We start from the raw sequence: 19,334 nt of genomic DNA on the forward strand, positions 1-19,334 counted from the left end.
AGAGACTAGAAGAAGAAGAATATAATATGACATGGGGAGGAAAGACAGGGAAATGTGATTAGATTAAAGAGCTCAACTTTCTTTTATAATAAAAACAGAAAATGCTGGAAATACTCAGCAGGTCAGGCAGCATCTGTGGAGAGAGAAACAGAGTTAACGTTTCAGGTCAATGACCCTTCGTCAGAACTTTCTTTTAAGTAGGTTACAGGTCATCTGACTGACACTTCTTGTTTCCCCTCCCTTCCATTTTATTCTGATTATTAAAATGTTGGTCATCTTTCATTTTCATCAGTTCTGATATAGCTGCTTGTTTTCTCCAAAGATGCTGACTGACCTTCTGAGTATTGCCAGTATTTTATGATTTTGTATCAGATTTGGGACCGTGTACAAGGAGGTTTGTTCTGTATCTAACCCATGGTACAGTTGACCTGTGAGTGTTTGATGGGACAGTATAGAGAGTTTTATTCTGTATCTAACTCATGCTGTACATTTTAAAAAATTCGTTCATGGGATGTGGGATGCGGGCGTCGCTGGCAAGGCCAGCATTTATTGCCTATCACTAATTGCCCTTGAGAAGGTGGTGGTGAGCTGCCTTCTTGAACCGCTGCAGTCCGTGTGGTGAAGGTACTCCCACAGTGCTGTTAGGGAGGGAGTTCCAGGATTTTGGCCCAGCGACGATGAAGGAACTTCCAAGTCAGGATGGTGTGTGACTTGGAGGGGAACGTGGAGGTGGTGGTGTTCCCATGCGCCTGCTGCCCTTGTCCTTCTAGGTGGTAGAGGTCGCGGGTTTGGGAGGTGCTGCAGAAGAAGCCCTGGCGGGTTGCTGCAGTGCATCTTGTAGATGGTACACACTGCAGCCACGGTACGCCGGTGGTGGAGAGAGTGAATGTTTAAGGTGGTAGATGGGCTGCAAATCAAGCGGGTTGCTTTGTCCTGGATGGTGTCGAGCTTCTCGAGTGTTGTTGGAGCTGCACTCATCCAGGCAAGTAGAGAGTATTCCACCACACTGCTGACTTGTGCCTTGTAGATGGTGGAAAGGCTTTGGGGAGTCTAACCTATTCTCTGCCAGGACATCAAAACTCTGCAATTATTTACCTCCTTCGATGTTCCTTTCCTTCTACAATCTACAGATTTTAAAAACCAAGTTTGCCATCATTTAATCATTACTTTTTCTCTTCAACTTATGTCAGCTTTGCTCTGTTGGTTGCACTCTCGCCTCAGAGCCAGAGTTCCAGAAGGCATTCGATAAGGTGCCACATAAAAGGTTACTGCATAAGATAAGAGCTCACGGAGTTAGGGGTAATATAACACCACCAAAAACAGATGATCTGGTCGCTTATCTTATTTGCCTTTTGTAGGACCTTGCCGTGCGCAAATTGTATTTACCCACAAAACAACAGTCTCTGTAATTTAGAAGTATTCAATTGATTGTAAAGTGCAAGCTCGGTGTAACATGGCTGGTGTCCTGCAATGTGGCCCTGCACCTACATAACTCATTTTAAAAAATTGAGCTGACAACTTACTGGCTGACGTGAGGATGGATGAAGCAAGTTTTTGACAGACTTTCTTTGCAGAGTCCTGGGGCCTCTGATTCACTTGGGACAACGACTTCAAAGACTTCAATTTCTGAGGTGGTTTCTGATATTCTTCCTGTTTGAGTAAAGCTTCAAAGTGCACATGAAGAGGCGTGTCTGAAAACAAAACAACAGTCAACCTCATCAACATGCTTACCCATTACATACACCACTGGTAACTAAGAACCGTAGACACTCAATGTATCAACAAGGTACAGTAGCCACATGGCTGTGGTACTGGACGAGCAAACATGAGTCCAAAATCCACCAAGGCAAAGTGGGGAAACAAACTCGATAAATCTGGCCATTTGTAGGCTGGCAACAGACTGCCATAAAAACCCAACTGGTTGACGAATGTCCTTCAGGGAAGGGAGTCTTCTAGCCTCATTTGGTCTGGTCTACACAAGACATCAGTCCCACACTACGTGGTTGACTCCCAATGTCACCAGGGCAACTAGGGATGGGCAATAAATGCTGCTTTGCCAGCAATGTTTCCTCTAATTTTTTTTGGGCCATGTGGCCCCTTCAAAATTCTGCACATGCGCAGTTTTTCGATTTCAAAGCCGGTGAGCTGGCTGCGCAGGACCTCCAGGGCGCTGCGCAGCCACGTGGCTTAAAGGGAACATTGCTTGCCAGTGTTGCCCACCTCCCGAACAAATGAAAAAAAATAGGTGGGATGCAGTTAACATTTCCAACCACTGGTGAAACCAGAAGGTTGCATTCAGTGTGATGTACAACCTTCCTGTTTATTTTCAGTTTCATATTATTTTACCCAGCTCAATGAAGTTTGCTCCAATAGTCTGTCTCATTGGGATATTGGTCACTCTTTGGTAAAGAGGCCCCTCCAATTGGCCATTCTTCAATTACGAACTAAGACTGTGACTTCTGCAGGAGATTTGACTGTTCACAAGATAGATATGGATGAGGGAGGTTATTCGTCTCATCCTAGCTAACTCATCCAAATTAAAAGTACACTCCCCTTAAAGATGGTGACGGGGGGGGGGGGGGGGCGGGGTGAAGGTGGTAGGAGGAAAAAAACGGAATAAAAAAAGGGCAGAAAATAGAATGACTAAATAGTGGGAACATGCACATTTAATTTAATGCCAAATACATGGAACATTCAAGAGAAAGGGCATTAAAAACCCATGAAGGCTAACAGCACTTAGTTTTAAATATAATAGTGACATTGAAACACCAACCTTGAGGAAGCGACAGTATGGAGTGGTAGCAGGGCTCCATTATAGCCACACGTTCTTGTGGAGGCATGCTGGGCTGATCCATAGTCTGCATCAGGGTTTTGGAGCCACACAAAATGCACACATTGGGCCAGTCACAGCTACACTTGACACTGAGTGGGCGTTGGGCCTGCAAAAAGGGACCGCATGATGTAAGTGCTTCTGTACGTTCGTATACACTGTAGCTGCTTCAGTTACGAGGAACGAATTAACTACTAATGTCAACAGGAATAAACTTTGAAATGTTATCATGATCTTTCTTTCTCTCCTCTCCTCCTGAAAGTGCTGACTTGTGTTGGGATCTGTTTTCCTAGCCAGTGGGCACCCTCTGGTACATCACCAACGCAGCCATTTTTCAGGTGCGAGCCTAGACAGCAAGTGTCAAAAAGCTGTTTGAGCATTTGAGGTCGTAGCCAAGCCTAATACGATACAATGTGCACACATACACATATTCCAGCAGGGATTGGTGGATAGCAGTCAGGCTTGGGGATTCTACAATCTTCCCCTCTCTGACACACAGGCCAAATATAGCATCCCTACTATTGCTGTTTTGATTTAGTGCCAATAGGTGAACACATCTGGGATCTTTCTGGTCTGTATTCATAATCTCATTCTACTGGACTGGGGAGAATGCTAGCATTAGTTTGGTCTCTTTATGCTGTTGATTTTCTACAATCCAGTTGGTTGAGAGTGGGCAGGACATTTCTCTCAGCCAATTAACTCACCACACATGCTCTTCTCAAGTTTTCCCTTCCCTTTGTGAAGGAGCTGACTCATGGTTGGGTAAAATTCCATGGATACCAGCAGCCCTCTGGTACCTCATTCAAGTGACCATTCTTCAAGTATGAATCTATATAGTGGGAGGCTATTCGATCACTGCTGGGGTGAGAGGTGAGGAAGGGCACGGCAGCTATGCCAGTTGAGACCAATCTCACCCACCCACCCATAGTTTACAGTAGAAGTCACTAGAGCGCAATCAGGAGCGAGAACTTCAGCTGCCTTTTCTGCTCTGTGGAGTGGGAACACTGACGCCAATTGCAGCCAGATACCACCATCCTGGCTGTGAACAGCTAACTCAGCACAAACCAGGGGCTGAACCTTGGACTTTCTGGGCTACAAGTTTCACTACAGTACCACGTAATGCACTCAACCACTGAAGCACTGGGAGAATTTACAGCAGCCACAACCTATGCAATATTCGATAACTGTCAGCGAGAGTCAAGTACCTTTCTGCCAAGGTAACATGCCAGGCTAGATCTGACCAGCCTCCTCTTCCTGTACCTCCGGACAGGACGAACTCTGGCGGCAACACAGCTGTTGTCCGGTGGTGATGGAGGGACGGTAAGACCATCCAATCGCTGTCTTTTACTCAAGATCTCCTCTGTGTCTGAGCTGTCCAGTGAGCTGTTGTCCAAAGGACTGGAATGCAAACTGTATTAAAAAAGGAGATAAAAGCCAGTGAGGCAAATGATGGGAACATCCCAAATCTTTTTTTAAAAGAAATGTTATTTACACAATTAAGTTGATAACAAATCCTAAATGCTGAGTGGAAACAGTAGTGCAAAACACTTCTACGTCCTTTTTATCTCAGTCACAAGGACCCGTGCAGCATAAAGTAACTCACCTGTTCAGCAGTCCGTTTAGTTGCCTTGGCGGCGTGCAGACTTTAGACAGTAGTGAAGAGCTTGAGGGGGAGCTACAGGAAGGGCTGGAGGGGCAGATGAGATTTCCCAGAGACTGTGTAAGGCGAGAACTCTGAAAGAGAAAAGAAACATGTTGTCTTGGCTGCCTGTTGTTGACGAATAACAACCAACCCGCTCACATAGAATTTTTTTTAAATTGCAAAGAAATGAGAAGAGATTTTCACTATATTAAAGGACTTAGATTAATGGTTTTGCTTAAACAGCACATCACATTCTGGCTCGGAGGAGCTACACAGCCTTGCCAGTGAGCATATCACTGAGTGACACCTTCAGTCAGCTAATCAGATACACAGGCACACAAGCATCACAGGCAGAGACACGGCAGCACACAGCCTGCTCACACTCTTGGCTGGGATATGATTCTTTTGCAACGGGTTGGTCAAGGAACATAGAGAATTAAAAACATTTTAGAGAATTAAAAACATTTTAGTAAATTAAAACGAAAAACGAGCAACTGTAGGGATTTCACTTTGCCAGCAAAGAAAAAGTTTAACACACACAGGGCCTGAGGTTCAGCTCGCTTGGAAGTTAAATCTAGAAAGTAGTGGAATTACAGTGGGTCAAGGTAGAGTTGGGAAGAGAAAGGCAGGACTGGAATTCTGAAGGGCCTCCATCCAATACTTAACCTGTCATTTCTCTCTCTCATACTGGTGAATCTGCTGCATATTTTCAGCAGTTTTTGTGTTTTCTTTCAGTATTTACATTTCATTAAAAAGAGGCTGTGCATTTTCCATTGCTGCCACAAGAGGTCTCTTTGCAGACTGAAGTCCTTGGGATAAACACTTTAAAAACAGCCAATTAAATAGAAGCCTGGCACAAACTTTGCCCCACCTCCCCAAATCTTCTCCCATTACCCTTCCTCTCTGAAAGGGAACAATTCTGATAGGGTATGGTTCCACATACTGTTACACCTTGCCAATTGTTCTGTAACATATGATTCTTCGGACAGGTATGAGATTTCCCGATATTGCCTCGAGCCTGCTCCACCATTCAATGGCTGATCATCGACCTCAACTCCACTTTCCCGCCCGATCTCCATATCCCTTGATTCCCAATGAGTCCAAAAATCTATCTATCTCAGCCTTGAATATACTCAAAGACTCATAGAAACATAGAAGATAGGAGCAGGAGTAGGCCATTCGGCCCCTCGAGCCTGCTCCGCCATTCAATGAGATCATGGCTGATCATCCAAATTCAGTACCCTGTCCCTGCCTTCTCCCCATATCCCTTGATCCCTTCAGCCTCAAGAAACATATCCAACTCTTTCTTGAATATATTTAATGAACTGGCCTCCACCGCCCTCTGTGGCAGAGAATTCCACAGGTTTCAGAAGACACAAAGCTGGGCGGGAGGGTAAGCTGCGAGGAGGATGTCGGGAAACTCCAGTACGATTTGGACAGGTTGGGTGATTGGGCAGAAACATGGCAAATGCACTATAATGTGGATAAATGTGAGGTTATCCACTTTGGTGGCAAAAACAGGAAGGCAGATTATTATTTGAATGGCAATAGATTGGGAGAAGGGGAAGTGCAAAGATAGCTGGGTGTCCTTGTGCACCAGTCGCTGAAGGTAAGCATGCAGGTGCAGCAGGCGGTTAAGAAGGCAAATGGTATGTTGGCCTTCGTAGCAAGAGGGTTCGAGTACAGGAACAAGGATGTCTTGCTACAGTTGTACAGGGCCTTGGTGAGACCGCACCTTGAATATTGTGTGCAGTTTTGGTCACCTTACCTGAGGAAGGACGTTCTTGCCATGGAGGGAGTGCAGCGAAGATTCACCAGGCTGATACTTGGGATGGCAGGAATGACGTATGAGGAGAGATTGTGTCGATTGGGCTTATACTCACTGGAGTTTAGAAGATTGAGGGGGGGTCTCATCGAAACCTATAAAATTCTGTCAGTCCTGGACAGACTAGATGCAGGAAGGATGTTTCTGATGGCCGGGGAGTCCAGAACCAGGGGTCATAGTCTAAGGATAAGGGGTAAGCCATTTAGGACTAAAATGAGGAGGAATTTCTTCACCCAGAGAGTGGTGAACCTGTGGAATTCTCTGCCACAGAGGGCGGTGGAGGCTAGTTCATTAAATATATTCAAGAAAGAGTTGGATATATTTCTTGAGGCTAAAGGGATCAAGTGAAATGGGGAAAAGGCAGGGACAGGGTACTGAATTTGGATGATCAGCCATGATCACACTGAATGGCGGAGCAGGCTCGAAGGGCCGAATGGCCTACTCCTGCTCCTATCTTCTATGTAAATCTCTGGGTGAAGAAATTCCTCCTCATTTCAGTCCTAAATGTCCTACCCCTTATCCTTAGACTATGACCCCTGGTTCTGGACACCCGACCATCGGGAACATCCTTCCAGCATCTAGTCTGTCCAGGCCTGACAGAATTTTATAGGTTTCGATGAGATCCCCTCTCAATCTTCTATACTCCAGTGAGTATAAGCCCAATCGACACAATCTCTCCTCATATGTCATTCCTGCCATCCCAGGTATCAGCCTGGTGAATCTTCGCTGCACTCCTTCCATGGAAAGAACGTCCTTCCTCAGGTAAGGCGACCAAAACTGCACACAATACTCAAGGTGCGGTCTCACCAAGGCCCTGTACAACTGTAGCAAGACATCCTTGTTCCTGTACTCGAACCCTCTTGCTCTGAAGGCCAACATACCATTTGCCTTCTTAACCGCCTGCTGCACCTGCATGCTTACCTTCAGCGACTGGTGCACAAGAACACACAGGTCTCTTTGCACTACCCCTTCTCCCAATCTATTGCCATTCAAATAATAAATAATAATAATAATAATCAACTTTGTCATTGTTAGTGCACAAGTGCAGTACAACGAAATGTAAGCTTGCGGTTCCTGAGAGTGTACATTTTGATTAAGACATTTAACATACATTTGGCTTGTAACATAAACTTAACCATAATGAAGTGCATTGGCAGATGTGCAGGCTTTAGAGTTTATTTGCAGAGTTCAATAGGATGACAGCCCTGGGAAAGAAGCTGTTCCTAAATCTGGTCATTCGGGTGCGAATGCATCTGTAGCATCTCCCAGATGGCAGGGGGGCGAACAAACTGTGGCTGGGGTGGGTAGGGTCTTTGGTGATGGTCAGTGACCTCCGTAAAAAGCGTTTCTGGTAGATGTTCTCAATGGTCGGTAGCCGGGTGCCGGTAATGCGTTGGGCAGTTTTGACTACCCGCTGCAGGGCTTTCCAGTCATAGGAGCTACAGCTGCCATACCACACTGTGATACAGTTCGTCAGGATGCTCTCTGTTGTGCAGCGGTAAAAGTTAGAGAGGATCAGAGGTGACAGGTTACATCCCTTCAGCCTCCTTAGGAAATATAGGCGCTGCTGGGCCTTCTTCACCAGAGAGGAGGTATTGAGGGACCAGGAGAGGTCTTCCGTGATGTGGACTCCGAGAAACTTAAAGCTGTCCACCCTTTCCACCACAGCCCCATGGATGTGGATGGGGGTGTGTTTTCCGCCTTTAGACTTCCTGAAGTCCACAATGATTTCCTTGGTTTTCTTGATGTTAAGGGCCAGGTTGTTATCGGCGCACCACTTCACGAGGTGCTGGACCTCCTCCCTGTAGGCTGACTCATCGTTGTTGGTGATCTGGCCTACTACCGTGGTATCATCCGCAAACTTGATGATGGTGTTGGAACCATGAACAGCCACACAGTCGTGGGTGAAGAGGGAGTAGAGGAGAGGGCTCAGCACACAACCTTGTGGGGCCTCCGTGTTCAGGGTCGGGGCGGGGGGGGGGGGGGTGGGAGGTGTGGTTACCTAATTTGACAGACTGGGGTCTGTTAGTTAGGAAGTCCAGGGTCCAGTTGCAGAGGGAAGTGTTCAGGCCAAGAGTGTGGAGTTTGGTGGCCAGCTTGTTGGGGACGATAGTGTTGAATGCTGAGCTGTAGTCTATGAACAGCATTCTGATGTAGGTCTCTTTACCGTCTAAGTGTTTCAATGCAGAATGTAGAGCAGTTGTGATTGCATCCTCTGTTGATCCGTTTGCACGATAGGCAAACTGGTGTTGGTCAAGAGAGGCAGGAACACTGGCTTTGATGTGAGCCAGGACCAGTTTCTCGAAACACTTCATTATGATGAGTGCGACAGGTCGATAGTCGATAATCTGCCTTCCTGTTTTTGCCACCAAAGTGGATAACCTCACATTTATCCACATTATAGTGCATTTGCCATGTTTCTGCCCAATCACCTAACCTGTCCAAATCGTACTGGAGTTTCAGGACATCCTCCTCACAGCATACCCTCCCACCCAGCTTTGTGTCGTCTGCAAATTTGGAGATATTACATCCAATTCCCTCGTCCAGATCATTAATATATTTTGTGAACAGCTGGGGTCCTAGGACCGATCCTTGCGGTACCCCACTAGTCACTGCCTGCCACTCGGAAAACGACCCGTTTATTCCAACTCTTTGCTTTCTGTCCGCCAACCAGTTCTCTATCCAAGTCAATACCTTGCCCCCAATCCCATGTGCCTTAATTTTGCACGCTAATCTCTTATGCGGGACCTTATCGAAAGCCTTCTGAAAGTCCAAATACACCACATCCACTGGTTCTCCCTTATCTATTTTACCAGTTACCAGCATTCACAGCCCTCTGGGGCAAAGAATTCCAAAGATTCACAACCCTCTGAGTGAAGAAATTCCTCCTCATTTCAGTCTTAAATGGCCTACCCCTTATCCTGAGTCTATGCCCCCTAGTTCTAGACACTCCAGCCAGGGGAAACAACCTCTCAGCATCTACCCTGTTAATCCCCTTCAGAATCTTGTATGTTTCAATGAGATCACCTCTCATTCTTCTAAACTCCAGAGAGTATAGGCCCTTTCTACACAATCTCGCCTCATAGGTCAGCCCTCTCATCCCAGGAATCAATCTAGTGAACCTTTGTTGTACCGCCTCCAAGGCAAGTATATCCTTCCTTAGATAAGGAGATCAAAACTGTGCACAGTACTCCAGGTGTGGTCTCACCGAGGCCTTGTACAATTGTAGCAAGACTTCCTTACTCTTATATACTCCAACCCCCTTGCTATAAAGGCCAACATGCCATTTGCCTTCCTTATTGCTTGCTGTACCCGCATGCTAGATTTGTGTGTTTCTTGCACAAGGAAACCCAAATCTCTCTGAACATCAACATTTGAAAGTTTCACGCCATTTAAAAAATATTCTGTTTTTCTATTCTTCCTACCAAAGTGAATAACCTCACATTTCTCACAATTATACTCCATCTGCCATCTTACTGCCCACTCACTTAGTCTATCTATATCCCTTTGCAGACTCTGTGTTCTCCTCACAGCTTACTGTCCCACCTAGCTTTGTATCATCAGCAAACTTGAATACATTACACTCGGTCCCTTCATCTAGGTCATTAATATAGATTGTAATGATCCTTGCAGCACCCCACTAGTTACAGCCTGCCAACCTGAAAAAGATCCGTTTATCTCTACTCTCGGTTTTCTGTCCATTCACCAATCCTCTATCCATGCTACTATATTACCCCAACCCCATGAGCCCTAATCGTGTGTAATAACCTTTTATGTGGCACCTTATCGAATGCCTTTTGGAAATCCAAATATACTACATCCACTGGTTCCCCTTTATCTACCCTGCTAGTTACATCCTCAAAATACTCGAATAAATTTGTCAAACACGATTTCCCTTTCATAAAACCATGTCGACTTTGCCTAATCATGTTACGATTTTCTAAGTGACTTGATACCACTTCCTTAACAATGGATTCCAGCATTTTGCCCGACGACTGAGGTCAGGCTAACTGGCCTGTAGTTCCCTGTTTTTTCTCTCCCTCCTTTCTTGAATAGCGGTGTTACATTTGCAATCTTCCAATCCGCTGGGACCATTCCAGAATCTAGGGAATTTTGGAAGATCAAAACCAATGCATCCACTATCTCTTCAGCCACCTCTTTTAGAACCCTAGGATGCAGGCTGTGAGGGCCAGGGGATTTGTCGGCTTTTAGTCCCATTAGTTTCTCTAGTACTTTTTCTCTACTTATATTAGTTACGCTAAGTTCCTCACCCTCATTAGACCCTTGGTTCCCCACCATCTTTGGTATGCTTTTTGTGTCTTCTACTGTGAAGACAGATACAAAATATTTGTTTAACGTTTCTGCCATTTCCTTATTCCCCATAATAACGTCTCCTGTCTCAGCCTCTAAGGAACCAACGTTTATTTTTGCTATTCTTTTCCTTTTTACATACTTGTAGAAACTCTTACAATCTGCTTTTATATTTCTTGCTAGTTTTCTCTCATTCTATTTTTTTCCTGATCATCAATTTTTTGGTCAACCTTTGCTGGTTTCTGAAACTCTCCCAATCCTCAGGTTTACTGTTATTCTTTGCAACATTATAAGCTTCTTCTTTCAATCTAATGCTATCCTTAACTTCTTTAGTTAGACACAGTTGGATCACTTTTCCCGTGGACTTTTTGTTTCTCAATGGAATGTATTTTTGTTGAGTTATGAAATATTTCTTTAATGCTAGCCACTGCTTATCTACTGCCATACCTTTTAATCTATTTTTCCAATCTACCTTAACCAACTTGCTGCTCATACCTATGTAATTGGCTTTATTTAAGTTTAAGACTCTAGTTTTGGACTGAGGCAAGTCACTCTCAAAATTAACGTGAAATTCTATCATATTATGATCATTCTGCCCCAGAGGATCCTTTACTATGAGATTGCTAATGAACCCTGTCTCATTACACAATACAAGATCTAAAATAGCCTGTTCCCTGGTTGGTTCCATGACATATTGTTGTTGGAAACTGTCTCGAATGCATTCCATGAACTCGTCTTCCAGACTACCTTTGCCAATTTGATTTGTCCAGTCTATATGAAGATTAAAGTCCCCCAAGATTATTGCAATCTCCTACTATTTCTTGGTTAATATTCTGTCCAATGGTATAGCTACTGTTCGGGGACCTATATACTACTCCCACCAGTGTTTCCTGCCCCTTGTTATTCCTTATCCCCACCCATACGGATTCTACTTCCTGATCTTCCGAGCCAAGATCCTTTCTCGCTACTGTCCTTATGTCATCCTTTATTATCGGGGCTACTCCCCCTCCTTTTCCATTCTGCCTGTCTTTTTGAAACGTCAAAGTACCCTGGAACATTTAGTTCCCAACCTTGGCCACCTTGCAACCATGTCTCTGTAATGGCTATTAGATCAAACCCATTGATCTCTATTTGTGCCACTAGTTCGTCTATCTTGTTACGAATGCTTTGTGCATTCAGATAAAGAGCCTTTCATTTAAATGTTTTACCATTATTCTCTGCTTTGGCCTTATTCTCTGCTGCACTGCAACCATTAAACTCTCTATCCCTTCCTGTCACACTCTGTTTATTTTTACCCAAATCGTTACACTGCTCTATTGCCTTGACCTTTCTCTTCAGATTTCTAAATATCCCCTCACCTGACCCCTTCCCCGCCTTTTTTTTTAGTTTAAAGCCTGATCTACAGCCCTAGTTATTCGATTCGCCAGGATGATGGTCCTAGCCCTGTTTAAGTGGAGCCCGTCCTGACGGAACAGCTCCCTCTTTCCCCAGTACTGGTGCCAGTGCCCCATGAATTGAAACCCCTTTCTCCCACACCACTCTTTGAGCCATACATTTAACTCTCTGATCTGCTTGACACGATGCCAATTTGCACGTGGCTCAGGTAGTAATCCAGAGATTATTAATCTTGTGGTTCTGCTTATTAATTTAGACCCTAGCTCCTCAAACTCCCTCAGCAGAACCTCATTCTTAGTTCTACCTATGTCATTCGTTCCGACATGGACCACGGCAACTTCATCGTCCCCCTCCCACTCCAAGTTCTTCTACAGCCGTGAGGAGATATCCTTAACCCTGGCAATGGGCAGGCAACACAGCCTTCGGGACTCTCTTTCGCGGCTGCAGAGAACAGTATCTATCCCCCTGACTATTCTGTCCCCTACTGCTACCACATTCCTTCCTTCTCCCCCAACTTGGATGGCCCCCTGTACCACAGTGCCGTGGTCAGTTTGCCCATCCTCCCTGCAGTCCTTTTCCTTATCCATACAGGTAGAAAGTACCTCCTACCTGTTGTAAAAGGTCCAGGGCTGAGGCTCCTCCATCACTAAGTATCTCCACTCATCAATAAGTGTTAGAGAGACACTGAGTCAGCATGAAGACTTTCTACCGCCCATTTCAAAGCACTCAAGTTCACAAAGTACAAGTGAAAAAAGTGTTGCTGCTGGGTTCATACAGCATATTGGCAACAGTATGTTCCATGAAAAGCAAACCTACTAAAAAAAACTATACACAAAAGCTCCTTCGCAATATCCTCCCGTTGCAAATCTCATCTCAAACCCTCTTCTATATCTGTGCTGTGCACTTCCCATTTCCTCCCTCTTCCCCAGCCACTGGCAGGTCCTTCAGCTATCACAGTCGGGCTCTCCTGCAGCTCTTTCTGTAGACCCCTCCGGCCTCTCTCCCCACCTACAAAAACCATCTCGCAGCCTACTCTTTCGACTACGCCTTTAATCACCTGTTCTAACCTTCTCCCGATTCCTGCTTGGTATCCGATCATCCCCCTTCCCCCATATCCTGCCTTGAGCTCCAGAAGGTGCTACGCAGGAGAGATTTTCCTCTTGAACATTACTCAGGTGCAGTGAAGTGGAAAATGGGGCAGAGGCCCATTACATCAGGCCTACACCACCATCGTGCTGCCCCAGATTTCCCCACTGACATAACTGGGCCTGCACATGTATGCTGTTGTAAGGAGGTGGGAGAAGCATTATTGGCCTTCCTCTTCTTTTTCCTGTGCGGCTAAGCATTGGGCCTACCAGTGAAGGAGCATGGCCCTTGAATTCCCCACAAACTGGAAACTCTGCAGGGTTGTGCCACAGGCTGAAGACATGAAGACAGGCGTTCAACTTTATTTAATTTTTTTAAGGTACCCCACCTTTCGCCCTGGCCTCAGGACAATTTGAAGTAGTCAGAAGACCCCAATCTTAGTGGACAAGTGCGTTGTGCCTAAAATGCGCCCTTGTAAGTGCCAGCATTGTTATTACTGTTGGGTGTTTTCCATAGGTTAAATATGCTAACATGATTTAAAAAAAATAAAAATTAATTCTCAGGATGTGGGCATCACTAGGAAGGCTGGCATCTACTGCTCATCCCTAGTTTCCCTGAGAAGGTGGTGGTGGGCCGCCTTCTTGAACTGCTGCAGTCCGTGTTGTGAAGGTGCTTAGTTTGACACAACTGTGTGGCTTGGCTTGCTCGGCCACTTCAGAGGGCAGTCAAGAGATAACTACTTTGGCATAGGACTGGAGTCACATATAGGCCTGACTGGGTAAGGACGGCAGGTTTCCTTCCCTAAAGGACATTAGTGATCCAGTTGGGCTTTTACAACAATCCAAGAGCTTGATGGTCACTTTTACTGATACCAGCATTTTATTACCAGATTTAAAAAAAACTGAATTTAAGTTCTCAAACTGTCATGGTTGGATTTGAACTCACATTCTCTGGATTATTAAACCACTACACTACTGTACCCTGCACAGATCAATACACTTTAAAGAAATCTGACAAACACTGACAATGCCATAATAATCTGACAGGCCAATTAAAATAGCACAAAATTTTTGTTTTTAAAACTTCAGAAACATTTTGGACTACCGATACTTCAAACGAGTGATCACACACCTGTTTATCAATGTTCCGTAAAAGGAGAGATGGGCTGCAGGGTGAGAGTTCACATTTGTTATTGGCGATAGGGGCCTTCACTTCGGCAGAAGAGGAGTTGGAGTATGTCTCAGGGCCCTGCGAGCTGACTGCCGATGATGTCGTTACTAACCGGCACTGGTGCTTCATCAGATCTTCTGGCAACTGAGCATCACCAAGGACAACCGGGCCCTGAGAACAGAAAGTAAAATCAATCAAATCTCTCCAATTAAGTCTCCTTGCAGAGTGCCATAAGTCTGCTGGGACACAACATTGTACACAGCAATCAAGCGATCTTTTTTACCATCATGAGTACTCAATTATCTTTCCAACTTCTCAAATGTCCACAAAAATGTATTTGTCATTTTGTCCCTGCAACTTTCACTCTTTTCTTGTTGGTTCCCTGGGCACGAGCAGACATCCAGCACCTTGGCCACATGCACCCATCCTATCCTAGCTCATCCATCTCAAAGCCCTAACCATCATAGCACAATTGTTTAAAAAAAAAAATGATGCCAGGTTTTTGGTTCCAGTCTCTTACCTAGATGTCCCTGTCCACATAGAGTCATAACGGCTCAGGAGGCGGCCATTTGGCCCATTGGGTCCGTGCCGGCTCTCTGGAGAGCAATCCAGTCAATCCCATTCCCCCGCTCTATCCCCGTAGCCCAGCAAGTTTATTTCCCTCAAGTGCCTATCCAGTCTCCCCTTGAAAACATTGAGTGTCTCCGCTTCCACCACTTCCGTCGGCAGCGAATTCCAGGTCATCACCACTCGCTGCGTAAAAAAGTTTTTCCTCACATCGCCCCTGCATCTCTTGCCCAAAACCTTAAATCTGTGTCCCCTAGTCCTTGTACCATTAACTAGTGGGAACAGCCTTTCCCCATCTAGCCTATCCTAACCAGTCATAATCTTGTACACCTCTATCAAATCACCCTCAGCCTCCTTTGCTCTAATGAAAACAAATCCAGCTTCTCCAACCTGTCCTTGTAGCTCAGATCCCCCATCCCCAGAACCATTCTGGTAAATCTCTTCTGCACCCTCTCAAGGGTCTTCACATTCTTCCTAAAGTGTGGTGACCAGAACTAGACACAATACTCCAGTTGTGGCATAACCAGCGCTTTTATCTTACTTTAGACTGATACCTGGGATGGCAGGAATGACGTATGAGGAGAGATTGGGTCGATTTGCGCTTATACTCGCTGGAGTTCAGAAGAATAAGAGGGGATCTCATTGAAACATACAAGATTCTAACAGGACTAGACAGACTAGATGCAGGAAGGATGTTCCCGATGGCAGGGGAGTCCAGAAGCAGGGGTCACAGTCTAAAGGGGTAAACCATTTAGGACAGAGATGAGGAGGAATTTCTTCACCCAGAGAGTGGTGAACCTGTGGAATTCTCTACCACAGAAGGCAGTTGAGGCCAATTCATTAAATATATTCAAGAAGGAGTTAGATATATTTCTTAAGGCTAAAGGGATCAAGGGATATGGGGAGAAGGCAGGGACAGTGTACTGAGTTTGGATGATCAGCCATGATCTCATTGAATGGCGGAGCAGGCTCGAGGGGCCGAATGGCCTACTCCTGCTCCTATCTTCTATGTTTCTATGTACTCAATACCTCTATTTATGAAGCCCAAGATCCCATATGCTTTGTTAACCACTCTCAATATGTCCCGCCACCTTCAGGGACCTATGCACATTAACTCCCAGGTTCCTCTGTCCCTGCACACTCTAAAACTGTGCCATTAAGTGTATATTGCCTCTCCCTGTTCCTTCTGCCAAAATGCATCATGTTGATTGCATCTGGTATGAAAAGAAACTTCCTGCCATCAGTCCTAAATTTGCCTGTCACCAGTTAACATAGTGCCCCTGGATTGAAGTTTTCTACATCTTTTACTACCTTAAATATCGCCACAGGTTACCATTTTTCCAAGACTGAAAAGCCAAAATTTCTGAGGTCCTTACTTATGACCCAGTTCTCTGACGCCAAGGATTAATCTTTGTCACTCTTCTGCACCATTTCCACAGCTTCAATGCCTCTCATGTGTCTCGGTGTCTAAAACTGGACACTGACTCAAGGTGTAGTCTGACCAGAGCACTGCACAGCATACTCTGCCACTGTCTAATATATATTTAAAATTAACTCAAAGTAAAGTGAGTGTTGTTGCTGAGCTGTGGAGAGCAGAACTTCACAAACTCAATTGTTGGATTGTGTGGAGTCACCTGGCCTCAGCTGTAAGGATTCCTGCTCCTGATCATGAATGAGTGACCCCTGCTGGGAAAGGAATAGTATTGGGCAGAATTACAATTCCCCCCCATCCGCCTCATGGTCAAATATACTGATGACCCGCGTTGTGCATATGAAGAACGGTTGCTTGGGAGAAGAACTGGGTTTGGCAGGGGAGGATTTAGGTAGAGACTATGGAACTGTATCCAAGGGAGTCGGCACCTTCAGGAGATGAATGGAGAAAACTGGAGTGAAACAACACAGCTAATGACGCACAAAGGAACAGAAACTCAAATACTTTAGAGTTTAGATGTAGAGAAAACCCCACATAACAGTGATGAAAATTGAAGGCTGACAACCAGTTAACAAATAATTAAAATGCAATGGCTCTACTGACGTCATGAGCTGCAACTGAAAGCCTACACTCGCCCTCTTGGCCCACATCTTTGAGACATTTACAAATAGCAGCAGAGCATTAAGACTGAGTTAATGCCACAGCCACTTAATGTCTTCCATCTTACTGGAAGCAGGATCTCAGTCAGTGATAGACTCTCGAGCCTCTCTGGTGTACCACACATTGCGCCAAGGACTGGTAGGACAAGGGTCTGCACTCAATTCCAAACTTGCTTCTGGCATTACAGGCAGTGAGCAAAGCCCAGATGTTGTCCTTGGGTTGATGTACTGTTCCGGCACCAACACATTATTGGAAAATCACTCTCATGTAGTGTGATACCAATGTCACTGGTGGAGGAGGGAGAAATCACACATTGTGTAGTGGTACCAACATACTTTTGGAAAAATCACACTTGTAGGGTAACACAAATGCTATTGGAGACGGGTGGAAATAAAAAAAAACTTCTATTGTGCACTGACACCAACATGCTACAGTATAATCCCATTTAATGGGGCGTACTGGCACCAACACACTATTGGGGAAAGAAAAATCACACGTAGCATGTTAGCACCAACACTCTGACTGCAAAACAGGTCACACTTATGCAGTGTGCTGGCATCAACATGCTATAGGAATATCAGGCTTCAGCCAACATGGTTTAATGTTGTGCAAACTCTTAATTCATCATTTCTAATTGATCCAACCACTACCACTGCCAGTAAGAGACCTATGACCACCAGAATGACACAGCTCAAAACACACTCTCCAGAAACAGCCAAAATTTTGAACACCAAAATCTGGAGGACTTTTAAAAAAAATCATAGAATTACAGAATGATACAGCAGAGGAGGATGACATTCAGCCCATCGCGTCTGTGCTGGCTCTTTGGTAGAACTATCCAATTAATCCCACTCCCTTGCTCTTTCTCCATAGCCCTGTAATTTTTTTCAATTCAAGTATTTATCCAATTCCCTTTTGAATGTTTCTGTTGAATCTGCTTCCATCACACTTTCAGGCAGTGCATTCCAGATCACAACTCGCTGTGTAAAAAAAAGTTTTCTCATGCCGCCTTTTTTGCCAATCTCCTTAAATCTGTCTCTTCTGGTTACTGACCCTTCTGCCACTGGAAACAGTTTCTCCTTATTTACTCGATCAAAACCATTCATGATTTTAAAAACTCTATCAAATCTCCTCTTAACCTCTCTGCTCTAAGGAGAACAACCTTAGCTTCTCCACATAATTGAAGTCCCTTATCCCTGGTACCATTCTATGAAATGTCTTCTGCACCCTCTCCAAGGCCTTGACATCATTCCTGCCCAGAATTGAACACAATAATCCATCAGAGGGCTAACTAGTGTTTTATAAAGGTATAACTTCCTTGCTTTTGTACTCTATTTCTCTTAATAAAGCCAAGAATTCCATGTTTTTTTTTTAAAAACAGGCTTCTCAACTTGGCCTGCCACCATCAAAGATTTGTGTACATACACCCCCCCAGGTCTCTTTGTTCCTGCACCCCCTTTAAAATTGTATCATTTAGTTCATATTGCCTCTCCTCATTCTTCCTACCAAAATGTATCACTTGACAGTTCTCTGCATTAAATTTCATCTGTGATGTGTCTGTCCATTTCACCATCTGTCTATGTCCTCCTGAAGTCTGTTACTAACCTCATTCTTTGCTACATTTCCAAGTTTTGTATAATGTGCAAACTTTGAAATTATGCCCTGTATACCCAATCCGGGTCATTAATATGTATCAAAAAGGGCAATGGTCCTAATACAGACCCCTGGGGAACATCACTGTATACTCCGCTCCAGTCTGAACAACAACCGTTCACCACTATTTCTGCTTTCTGTCCCTTAGTCAATTTTGTATCCATGCGGCAACTGTCCCTTTAATTCCATGGGCTTTAATTTTGCTAACAAGTCTATTATGTGGTACTTTATCAACGCCTTTTGAAAGCCCATTAGGCAGAATCAACATGGTTTTATGAAAGGGAAATAGTGTTTAACAAATTTATTAGAATTTTTTTGAGGATGTAACTAGCAGGGTAGATAAAGGGGAACCAGTGGATGTAGTATATTTGGATTTCCAAAAGGCATTCGCTAAGGTGCCACACAAAAGGTTATTACACACGATTAGGGCTCATGGGCTTGGGGTAATATAGTAGCATGGATAGAGGATTGGTGAATGGACAGAAAACAGAGAGTAGAGATAAACGGATCTTTTTCAGGTTGGCAGGCTGTAACTAGTGGGGTGCCGCAAGGATCAGTGTTGGGACCTCAGCTATTTACAATCAATATTAATGACCTAGATGAAGGGACCAATGTATTCAAGTTTGCTGATGATACAAAGCTAGGTGGGACAGTAAGCTGTGAGGAGAACACAGAGTCTGCAAAGGGATATAGATAGACTAAGTGAGTGGGCAGTAAGGTGGCAGATGGAGTATAATGTAGGGAAATGTGAGGTTATTCACTT

The 19,334-nt window shown here is 44.7% G+C and overlaps 1 protein-coding gene across 1 annotated transcript in view; it reads right to left on the reverse strand.

Annotated features, from left to right (window-relative positions):
* The window catches only part of LOC147114713 (KAT8 regulatory NSL complex subunit 1-like), a 235,055-nt gene that overhangs the window by 35,561 nt on the left and 180,160 nt on the right, over positions 1–19,334 (reverse strand). The window contains exons 3-7 of the mRNA XM_085992579.1: positions 14,221–14,430; positions 4,434–4,564; positions 4,036–4,240; positions 2,774–2,939; positions 1,524–1,691 (exon numbers count right to left, since the gene is read on the reverse strand). Coding sequence (XP_085848705.1) covers positions 1,524–1,691; positions 2,774–2,939; positions 4,036–4,240; positions 4,434–4,564; positions 14,221–14,430 — 880 coding nt within the window. The remainder of the gene's footprint in view (positions 1–1,523; positions 1,692–2,773; positions 2,940–4,035; positions 4,241–4,433; positions 4,565–14,220; positions 14,431–19,334) is intronic.

Source organism: Somniosus microcephalus, chromosome 7 (assembly GCF_052327205.1).
Source record: "Somniosus microcephalus isolate GS21.2 chromosome 7, FLI_Smic_1.0, whole genome shotgun sequence".
Classification (NCBI taxonomy): domain Eukaryota; kingdom Metazoa; phylum Chordata; class Chondrichthyes; order Squaliformes; family Somniosidae; genus Somniosus; species Somniosus microcephalus.